The 10,650-nt window shown below is 56.7% G+C and overlaps 1 protein-coding gene across 1 annotated transcript in view; it reads left to right on the top strand.

Annotated features, from left to right (window-relative positions):
• Positions 1 to 436: 436 nt before the first annotated feature.
• Positions 437 to 10,650, top strand: part of ABCC11 (ATP binding cassette subfamily C member 11) — a 19,805-nt gene continuing 9,591 nt past the window's right edge. The window contains exons 1-6 of the mRNA XM_015586891.2: positions 437 to 666; positions 1,782 to 1,854; positions 3,076 to 3,289; positions 4,819 to 4,896; positions 6,864 to 6,967; positions 9,705 to 9,902. Coding sequence (XP_015442377.1) covers positions 542 to 666; positions 1,782 to 1,854; positions 3,076 to 3,289; positions 4,819 to 4,896; positions 6,864 to 6,967; positions 9,705 to 9,902 — 792 coding nt within the window. The 5' untranslated portion in view covers positions 437 to 541. The remainder of the gene's footprint in view (positions 667 to 1,781; positions 1,855 to 3,075; positions 3,290 to 4,818; positions 4,897 to 6,863; positions 6,968 to 9,704; positions 9,903 to 10,650) is intronic.

Below are 10,650 nucleotides of genomic sequence, written 5' to 3'. Positions count from 1 at the left end.
TACCACAATAAAGACCGCACACGCCCATCGCCTAGATTTGAGAGTCGATGGCGTTTGCACGTTTGCCACAACCCCGTAGAAACATTTCGTAGAACTATTTTAAATTACAGAGATTCTGACACTTTCCCACTGAGCACGTCATCATGATTCCAAGACATGAGGACATTTTTTCATCTAACCACAAAGTCATTATCGCACCTAACGCCATTAGGAATGATTCTGTGACATGCGGGGTGGTCGGAGGTGGCCTGGAGCTTTCTGCCTCACCGGGAGGCACGTGGAGACACGCTCGCGAGGGAGAGGGGCTGGGTGAGGAGGCGTCGGCTGCCGTCAGCGCTGGCCTTGGTGCAGCCCTGCAGTCTGGCTTGGTTCCACGTCATCACGGCTGTTCCCTCAGGCGCACTCATGGTTATTAGAAGCCCCTCTACACAGGGGAGCCCCCAGGATCCAGGGGACAGTGCATCCCTGGGCACTGTGGCTGTGAGGGGGCAGGGGCCACCCCGGTCCACGCTGCCCTGAGGCCGGACTCGCTGTGCCGTAGATGCGGCTGCTGGACGGCTCGGTGAGCGTGGGCGGAAGCCAGGCCTACGTCCCCCAGCAGGCCTGGACTATCGAGGGCAGCATCATGGAGAATATCCTCATGGGGAGCCAGCTGGACAAGGCCCGGTAAGCTCCCGGAAGGGGCGTGGAGTGTGTGGCTGGGTGGGAGGGACCCCCAGCGGCTAACGGTGATTTGACAGCTGCTGACACTGCTGTGGGTTCACAGCGTGCATCGCCATATTTCCTCCTCACTGTGAGAGAAAGAGCGTTATCATGTCCACGTTCTAGGCGAGTCAGCTGAGACCTCAGGAGGTTAAATAAAGTGCCCAAAGTCACCCACCTGGCAGGATCTGATGTCACTTGGATTGAATCCAGTTTTTTCAGAAACTTCGTGCTTACCTGTTATACTGTACGGGCCACAATAACCCTCCCTGTCCAGAAGTTTCCTTTAAAACTTCGATCATATTAATCCTTGACCCCTAACTGAAAGGCAAGTCAGCAGGGTGCTGAGTTGCGTAACGTGGAGGAAACGGGCTTGGACTCGTGGCCTGGGGGGCTGGCCGCCGGCCATCGCATCCTTCCTTGCCCCTCGGGGCCGCTCCTCCCCACGTGTGCCTCCAAGGTGATCGTCCCAAAACACAGCCTTTCGGACTGAGGACTCAGAGGGCGGTTTTGAAATCTCTGAATAAAATCTGATTTTATTTTGAAATCTCAGAATAAAAATGCACCAACGCTTTGGCTCAGCACTGCTAGGTGCTTAATGCAATTTCACCCACGAGTATGAAGACTGAGAAAAAAAATAATTCACACGACGCATCGTTCACAGCAGCAAAAGACTTGGGGGAGTGGCTGAATAATTGATGTGAGGGTATGTAATAGGGCGCTACGGTGCCATTAAGACCCTATAAGCCTGTATATGCTGCACACATGCATATGTGGATAGATCATTTCTTAATAAACACACAAGAAACTGTCATCGTGGCTGCTTCTGGGAAAAGCAGCCGAGGACCAGAGATGCGAGGGAAACTTGCTTTTCACCGTGTCTTCTTTCTGTTCTGTTCAAATATTGACCAAGTACAAGTATCGGATTAAAAGGAAGAAGGGAGGAAATGCAGGGAGCCTCCAGTGGCTTCCCCTCGACCTCGGGTTCAGATCCAAATGCAGTGCAAGACCTTCTCCCTCTGACCGTGGGGGGGCCGGGGCGTCTGCGGCCGCTGGCCCTCAGCTTTCCATCTCTGCAGGTACCTCCAGGTGCTCCGCTGCTGCTCCCTGAACCGGGCCCTGGAAATTCTGCCCTTCGGAGACCTGACGGAGGTGAGCGGGAGCGAGCGTCCTGCATCCCCACCGTGGTGGGCTCTCGGGCCGCCTCCCGGGCGGGGGGAGGAGGGCCCGGGCTGACCTCGTCGGGTTGCTTGGAGGGTCAGGGGTCGATGCGCGTGGAGCCCTGTGGGTAGAGCAGGCATCTGCCCATCAGGAGAAGAACACAGTTGGCGCCTGGTGTTTGTCGAATCAGTGGCCGAGCGAGAAACAGGCCTGGCCAGGGTAAGCAGCTGGTCCAAGTCACGCGGGGGTGAACTGGAGGCCTGGCAGTGACGAGAGGTCACCCTGCCTGCTCTTTGAGCTCTACGCCTCTTCTAGAGATCTCCAGAGTTCACGGTAGCTCAGGACTTGTCCTCAGAGCCTGACTCACGTGGGCCAGCCGGCAGCAGCCTGGAGGGCTGGTTTGCAAGGGGACCCATAACAGGGAGACCCGCTCACTCCAGTGGCCCACTACTGTCCGTCACTCCTGACATAAGGCATCGTATAAGGTGGTCCTTCCCATGGCAGCAGCAGCAGATTGCATCTCTGTCCCACTGAGTAGAGCTGACCCTTGGCCAGCGTGGGGGGAAGGGCACGACCCCCACATAGCCGATAGCCCGCAGTTAACGTTTGACCCTACAGTCAGCCCTGCACGCCCGTGAAGTCATCCGGCCAAGGATCAAAAATGGTATTTTGGATCTTCGGTCGGGACTCTCTGGTTGGGAATGTGAAAATGCCGTTTCGATTCGTGGCTGGTGGAAGCCACCCATGTGAAACCCACGGGTGCGGAGGGCCAGCTCTGCTCACCACCTTCGCGGGTCAGGCCCGGCTGTCTGGGGGTCAACGGTGGGCCACCCAGGCCAAGGGGCCGCTTGCACGTGACAGAGACTTGTAACCCAAGTAATACGTTAGCAGCTGCTGTCTCTTGGGAATGAGAGATTTATTTTATTTTCTAAATTATTAAAGTTTTAATGTGCCTCCTGAGAAGTTGCAGTTATAGAAAATTTGTACGTAATTAAGAGTTATGCAATTTTATTGAACTAAAAGCAGTGTTTTCATCCGTCACTAGGCAAATTTAGAAAGGTAGTTTTTAAATGGCAGAGGTGCCAAATCATCAGGTGTCCGGGAGGGTGTGCTGAGGGGGTTGGGTCTGCCCCATGCGCCTGCCTGGCTGGTGTGGGCTCCCCAGGCTGAGCTCACCCTCCAGCTGGGGTGCCTTTGGCTGCCTGTCCACAGATCAGGGAGCGGGGCCTCAACCTCTCCGGGGGGCAGGAGCAGAGGATCAGCCTGGCCCGCGCCGTCTACTCCGACCGCGAGATCTACCTGCTGGATGACCCACTGTCGGCCGTGGACGCCCGTGTGGGGAAGCAGGTCTTCGAGGAGCGCATTAAGGAGACCCTCCGGGGGAAGACTGTCGCCCTGGTGCCCCACCAGCTGCAGGTGACCGCCCGTCCGGGGCTCTGGCTGTGACTGACACCTGATATAGGACCTCGAGCCGTTTCAGGGTGATTCGGTGACCTCATAGCAGCTCCCCTCCATCTCAGATGAGGCCACCCAGATTCAGGGAGTGCGGTGAAGACCTCGGATTCCCTTCGCTTTCCACGCAGAGGAGATAGTTCGGGAAAAGTCGAAATGAAATCGTAAAGTCTCCTTTCCCTTCGGAATTTTATGGGCGGGCCGCTGAGGCAGGACGGTGGGTCACTTTGGCCTGAAGTGGCATAAACTGAGAACTTTGCAAGGCATTTGGATTTTCATTCATTATATGGTTGTGAGGAACACAGGTTTAAAAATCAAGGCATTAAAATCAGGAATGATTTGGGCCCAGGCCCCGGTGTCTGGAGGCTCATGGCCTCGCTCTTCCCTGAGAGGGGACGACTGGACAGAAAGACGTCCCTTTTTAAAATAAGGTCGGTTCTGGGTTTGAATTCCAGCCCTGCTGCTTACAAAGCTGTGTGACCTCAGCCACGCACCTTAACCTCTACGGACCCTCCTGGGCACAGGTGAAGGTCGCAGTACCAGCTTTTCAGTCTGGTGGTGAAGATTAGATGAGGTCCTAGTATAATGCCTGGCACATCGTAGGCTCCTGTCACCAAGAGCATCTTCGGCCGTGAAGGTCAGAAACGGATCTGGGCAGAAAAATAATTGGAGGGAAAGGGTGATCGATCTCACAGGATGAAAGGAAAAGATGAGGAAGCAGGCCTCGGCAGCTTGGGGGCTTCAGCAGCAGGAGCGGGTACCGAATATTTCTGAAGAAAATCTCCAAATATTTTCCATCCTGGTGTAATTTCCCTCAAGATTCAAATTCCAGTGAGGGGGCTCGCTTCCCCAGGAAATCTTGGGGTGTTGTTATCAGAAGAAGAGAATCAGGCAGAAATAACAGACATTCTTCACCGTGCTGCTTCCTGTCATCAGGAGCGTGTGCTGGCATCTCCAGGGACCGCCCCCCCACCCCCCATCCTGTTCCGGGCCAAGAATCTGCCTGGGCTGGTGTCCCAACTATGTTTTGTGCAGTTGTGTCAGAAGTGCATTGCTGCAAAGCATCTTAGCAGCCATCTGTAGGCCCGCCAGTTACCAATGAGAACACACGCGGTTCAGGGATTTACCTGAGGTTGCACAGTACCGTGATGACAATTCTCGAGTCTAGTTCCTTCGTCCCAGGTCATTGCTTTGTTTATTCTCTCCAGCTGCCTCTCTCACCACGTTGGGCTCTTGGGAAGTCCAGGCCCTTGAGGGTTGATTGCATAGTCGGGGAGGGACGCGCTCTCCGGATGCTGGGGTCCAGGTCAAAGGCTTCCTGCAGCAGAGCGTTGCATGGAAAAGCTGCTGGTTAGGGTTGGACTTGGGTGGGCCCTGTAGGTGGATGGCGGGGGAGCTGGAAAAGGGCGGCAGCCAGGAGCGGAAGGCTTTGCAAGGACTCGTCCTGACTCTGGGAGAAGGTGCAGGAGGCTGAGAGATGCTCCGTTTCCTCCTCCTCCCCAGGGCTGGAAAATCAGCTCACGAAGAAGGAGAAGAGCGAAGAAGGGTCACTGAGATGGCGCGTCTGCCACCACCCACCACGTCCGGGCGGCCGGAGGGACAGTCCAGCCGCTCCCTGCCTGGCCGGGGGTCCCCTCTGGGACCAGCCCTGCCACCGAAGCTGGGCCAGACTGGCTGGCAGGGGGTCGTGATGCCCTGAGGTGCAGCGGAGTCACGCCACGTGGTTTACCTTGCACGATCCCAACGCACCTCAGTCACAGCAATTCTGCCGCCACAGTCGGTGCTGGAAGCTCTGCGGGTACTCGTGTTCCAGGGCGCCTGGGGTTTGTTTTCATCGGGTAGATGAGACACGCAGACGTGGAAATCATAGTCACAGAGGGAGAGCTTTCTGCCAGCGGGCCTGGCGTGCCACGCAGGGCCCCCTGGGGAAGCACCTGGTTTCGGGAGGCGTGGCCCATAGACGCGGTTGGGGTTTTTGTGGGAAGGTGTGGGCAAGGCAGGCAGGTACACGGAGTCAGCTTCGGGTTGACTGGTTTGATTGATCTGGAGGGGAGGCCCTGGGCTGTAGGGGTGTCCCTAGTTGGCTAGCACCTTGCCTGGGGGTGATTTAGGGTCGGGGGAACAGACGCTTGCTGCATGAGAGCTTAAGTGAGATGGTCGGGATTGCGGGCTGCGGACAGGCTGGGTTGGGTATTTCAGCGTTTTTCAAGCTGTGGGTCCTTCGCCACTGGCGGGCTGTGGAATCAACTGAGTGGATTTTAAGCGCAGTGAAAGAAACAGGATGGGATGGGATGAAAACCATCGGCATCGCTGACGTTAGACCATCGGCGAAGCTTTTATCTCGATGGTATGAAGATGTGTTTCCGAAGGCACTGAGAAGCTTCGACGCTCCTGCTTTACTAAGTGGTGCACATCGCCAAACCGTGCACACCTACCTAGGCCGTGTTCCAGCCACGAGTCCAAGCGTGCGATTCTGCGTTTTTTGAGTCCTTTAAGAGGTTTCCAAGAGTAATTTTGACTCCTTGTCAACCTTTTACTCTTCATGGACTTTGGGACCTAACCCTGTGTGAGGTGGGTCTCCTCTCCACCTGTCGTGGGGAGAAAGCGGCAGGCTGAGCTGGAGAGACCGCCGTCCCCACCCCTTCCACCACAAGCAGCCCCGTGACACAGGGCCTGGCCGAGCGGGAACCCAGCACGCGCTTGTGAAGTGCACAAATGCATCAGGCTGCCGCTTGACTCGTATTTATAAACATTAGTATGAGTCAGGCTCCGGACGGGAGGGGCCACAAGGCCATCTAAGAACCAACCCTGGGATCTAGCTGGACATTTGCACCCACTAGAGAGTGAGAGAGATCTCTGTAGCCAGGCACAGTCTCAGATGTCATCGGAGAAGGGAAGAGGTGGCCCTTGAGCGTGGGATCTGGGGGGCAGAGTATGGGACACAGACTGGCTAGGAGGGCAGCACGCTGGGGCCAGAGACAGATGCTAAAGGTGGGGATGCAAGCTGGGCGTACCCCTCCTTGGCTTTTTTGAATCCCAGCCCCCCATCTCCCGGCTCTGTGATTTGGGGCACATTACCCCACCTCTTGGAGACTCAGTAAATGGGAATAGGAAACTCTAATTCAGAAACGATGCACATTTTTAGCGCTATGCCTGGCACTTCGTATGCAAGGAGTATACATACCCCGTGAAAGGCAGCCATTGTGATTTTGAAAGTTAAACCCTCAGGACCCGTGTAAGGGGAACTGCCTTCTCTAGAATACGCTACGTGCCAGGCCCTGGGCTGGGTGCATCTTCAGAGTGGCCCATGAGGCTGGTGTGACTCACATCACCATCCTGCAGGTGAGGAGGCAGAGTGTCCCTCGCCCACAGTTACAGAGCTTGCAAGTAGTAGAGCCGGGATTCGAAGCCAGGGCTCCCTGGCCTCAGAACCCAGCTCTCGGCAGTCCTCCGCAGTGTCCAGGGACACAGGGCGAACAGCAGCTTTGTCCACATCTGCCGTGCACCCTCCCGCGGCTCCCGCGTGTCGCCTCCCCCTCTCTTCCCAGGTTACATGGTCTCTACCATGTCTTTCCTTCTCATGCTGATTTTCATCGTCTTTATCCTCTTCGACTTCTGGTGGCTGAGCTGTTGGCTGGAGCAGGGCTCGGGGGTGAGTGCCGTGGTGGGAGCGAGGTGCGTTTCCGTGGCTTGGGTAGAGCGGGGTGGCTTCCTTGAGGGTCCACAGCACGGCCTGGACCCTCACAGCCAGCCCAGAGCCTGCTGCTGCCAACAGGACAAATGGGGCTCCGGGGAGGACTTCTGAGGTCCAGAATTCCAGGGGCTCCCTCCCTCCCAGCTCTGACCTCCTTGCTCACAGAATGAGCGTCACCCATGCAGACTTGTTGGGACAAAACCAAGACATTTCTGCTCCCCAGGGACGCTTTGCATACCACCTTTATCCTTGAACGGCAGTGTTGCCTTCTCGCTCTCCTGATTGAAAATATGCGCCCCCCCACCCCGCCCTGACCCCCACACGGGTCGGGGAGGCCACCTCCAAGACAAACAAGTTAACACAGGGGACCCAGGGGACCGAGTTCATCCAGTCACTGCCCGCGCAGGGGAGAGGCCCGAGCTCCACGCTGATTGGTGCAGAGGTGACTTGGGGATTTGACAGGGAGAACAAGGGAGCCGGGAGTGTCGGGGCTCAGTAGAGTCGGGGAAGTGAGAACATGCCGGACGGGGCCGGTGTCCAGCGAGCCGCCCGGCCTGATAGCTGGTGGCCACGGCGCTTGGGGTCCATCGTCCCACAGAGACTGGGGGACAGGGACCCTGTCCTTCCGATGATTGCATTTCAAAGGAATGGTCCCCAGGTCCTGGAGAGAGATGCTTCGGACCTGCGGGAGATCCACACTCCTGTGAGCCCTTTATAGTGAGTGCGGGAGACGGAGCTGGGGAAATAGGCCCAGTGCTGGCATTTTAAGGCGGGGGGGGGCGAGTGGGGTGCGGTCCTCCTAGGGACACACCTTAAGCCACCGAAAGCCGTGACAATGTTGGATCCAGTCTCTTCTGAGTCGTGTGTCAGGCAGGGTTTCTTTGGGGAAACGGAAGCCACTTGACGTAGAGCTTCTGGAGCTTGAATGCGGGAGGCAGAGGCCGCACGGCCTTCGGGGGTCCGCAGGGAAGGGCCCCCAGTCATCTCAGCAGCGGGCAGTGCTGCCGTGGCCCAGAGACTCTCAGACGGGCGCCCGTGAGCCGCTGGCCCAACCCGTGTCCCGAGCCCCTGCCCATAGTCTCCACCAGAGTATGATGGCGTCTCCTCCTCCAGCTCGCAGACTCCCTGTGGTTCTCCTTGGCAGAATCTGCCCTGGGCCCTCGCTTGCGAGGAGTCTGGGCAGGCAGACCCCCAGGCTCTCCGTGCATGCAGCGGTGGAGCTTGCAGACGGAGCTTGCAGACGGAGCTTGCAGACAGGGCGGGAGGATGCTGGAGGGTGCTCAAGCGCTGGATTCGAACAGCATAGCGTGAAGCGGTCGATCAAGCCATTTCCTTCTATGACAGAAGAAAAGGGGCCTCTCTAGAAAGCAGGGTGCCTTGGGACGGAGGGCGGGGAGCGGGTAACGGCGTGGAGGGACACGAGTCAGGGAGACAGGCTGGTTAGACTTCTAGAGACTTCTAGTGTGGTCCAGGGATGGACAGAGGGGCCTGATCCAGCTTGGGGCGGTGGGGAGGGAGAGGCAGGGAAAAGCAAAAGCAGAGAGGGCTTAAAATTTTTATTTTCCATTACAGTTGACAGGATTATTTTATATTAGTTTCGGGTGTCCAGCAGAGTGGTTAGACATGTATATAGTTTACGGGGTGGTCCCCGCCTGGCACCACACAGTTATCACACTGTCCTCGGCTGCATTCCCTGTGCCGTACCGCACAGCCCCGTGACTGTTTTGTAGCCCGAGCTGGGCGGTTTTAACATACGGGTTCACCTTGCGCCAGCCACTGACCCTTATGTGGCCCTAGCGAGGAGGACTTTCCTCCCCAATGAATTTCACCCTGGATCCAGGGGGTCTGACCCCCTAAAAAAGAAAACTCACGTTTCCTCTTATTCACGCACATGCCTCTGACACCCAGGTTTTCCCTGTATCGACCTCACATTCAGCCCCTGGAGTCAGCAGAGCCCACAGGTTAAGAGCTCAGCCCCACAAGACCACCCCCGACCTCAGACGCCCATCACAAGGGAGGACCTCCCGTGCGACTGACGGAGCCGCGATAAACTGGGGGTTCCCGTGATCCCCTCCAGGGGTGTGATAATGCGCTAGAATGGTTCACAGAAGTCGGGAAATACGTCTACCAGCTTATTATATATAAAGGACATAATAAAACATACGATGACCTGGCAGATGAAGAGGTACATAGGTCCAGGAGGGTCCTCAAGTGCAGGGGTGTCTGTCCCTGTGGAGTTGGGGGGGCACCACCCTCCTGGCACGTGGACATGTTCACCAGTTCGTTAGCTCTCTGAACCCCGTTTTTCAGTGATGTTGATGGGGCTTCATCCCATACGCACGATAAATTAATAATGTAACGTCCAGCCCTTCTCCCCACCCGTGGAGGATGGGCACGGGGCTGAAAGTTCCAAGCCTTCTTCACTCGTGGTTTGGTCTTTCTGGTGACCAGCCCCCATTCTGAAGCTATCCAGGGGCCCTCAGGCCCCAACCCCCAGCCGTATCGTCCGCTACAGAGAGACTCCCATTACTCCAGAATCTCCCAGGGTCTTAGAAGTTTGGGAACCAGAGTCAAGGCCAAGTATTAGAACAAAAGAGGCTCCTGGCACTCTGTCGTCTCAGGAGCTCTGCCAGGAACTGCAGACAGAGACCAAGTGTACCCTTCGTCACGTCACACCCCCTGTTCTTTCCCGAAGGCCATCAGCAGCCAGGAAAGCAACAAATCCTCCGCAGACCGAGGCGACATACTGGGCAACCCCCAGCTGCTCTTGTCTGAGCCGGTGTACGGCCTCGGCACCCTGTGCACGATCCTCACTGGGGTGTGCTCCTCGGGGGTGGTCACCAAGATCACGAGGAGAGCATCCTCCGTCCTTCACAACAAGCTCTACGGCAAGGTATGGGCCTGGGCGCCGGGCGCTGGGCATGGCTGCGGGCCGAACCCCGACCTTGCCCGTTTTGATTTTTAATGACTTTTTTTTGAGCTGTTTTTGCTCCGAGGAAAATTCAGCGGAAAATCCAGGGTTTTTAAATGCCCCTCAGCAGGCCCCTGCTTTCTCCTATTAGTGACGTCCTGCGTGCGTGTAGGCCGTTTGCTACAGTCGATGAGCCAATGTCGATTCATTATCATTGTCGTCATTAAGGTCCGCAGTGTCCTCTGAGCCTCGCTCCCTGTGCTGCACGGTCTACGGGTTTTGATAAACGTGCGCCGACCCGGATCCACCATTCAGTGTCGTACAGACTCTTTCCTCTGCCCTGAAAATCCCGCCCTCCCCCGAACCCCTGATCTCTTGACTGTCTCCACCGTTTGGCCTTTTTCAGCATGTCACAGAGTTGCAGGCAGACGCTGGGTGGCGAGGCGGATGGGGGCAGGCCAGGGCAGCCACAGCGAAGCTCTCCCGCTGCTGGCGCCAGTGTCCGCGGCTGGAGGGTCGGTGGCCTCGGCTGGCTGAGCACTGTCACGGAGTTACGTGTAATCGCCCTCAGGTCCCTATGATTATCCTCATGTTACATATGAGAAAACTGTGCGCTGTGATTAGAACGCCGAACTGCGGAATTCTAATGGCGCCACACCACCCCTGGCAATGTCATCGCTTTCTCCGATGCATCGATGCATCGGATACTGGTGACCTTGGGTGCAAACGA

The sequence above is a fragment of the Pteropus alecto genome, unplaced genomic scaffold (assembly GCF_000325575.1).
Source record: "Pteropus alecto unplaced genomic scaffold, ASM32557v1 scaffold123, whole genome shotgun sequence".
NCBI classification, from domain to species: Eukaryota; Metazoa; Chordata; class Mammalia; order Chiroptera; family Pteropodidae; genus Pteropus; species Pteropus alecto.
This window is presented reverse-complemented; position numbering and strand designations above follow the sequence as displayed.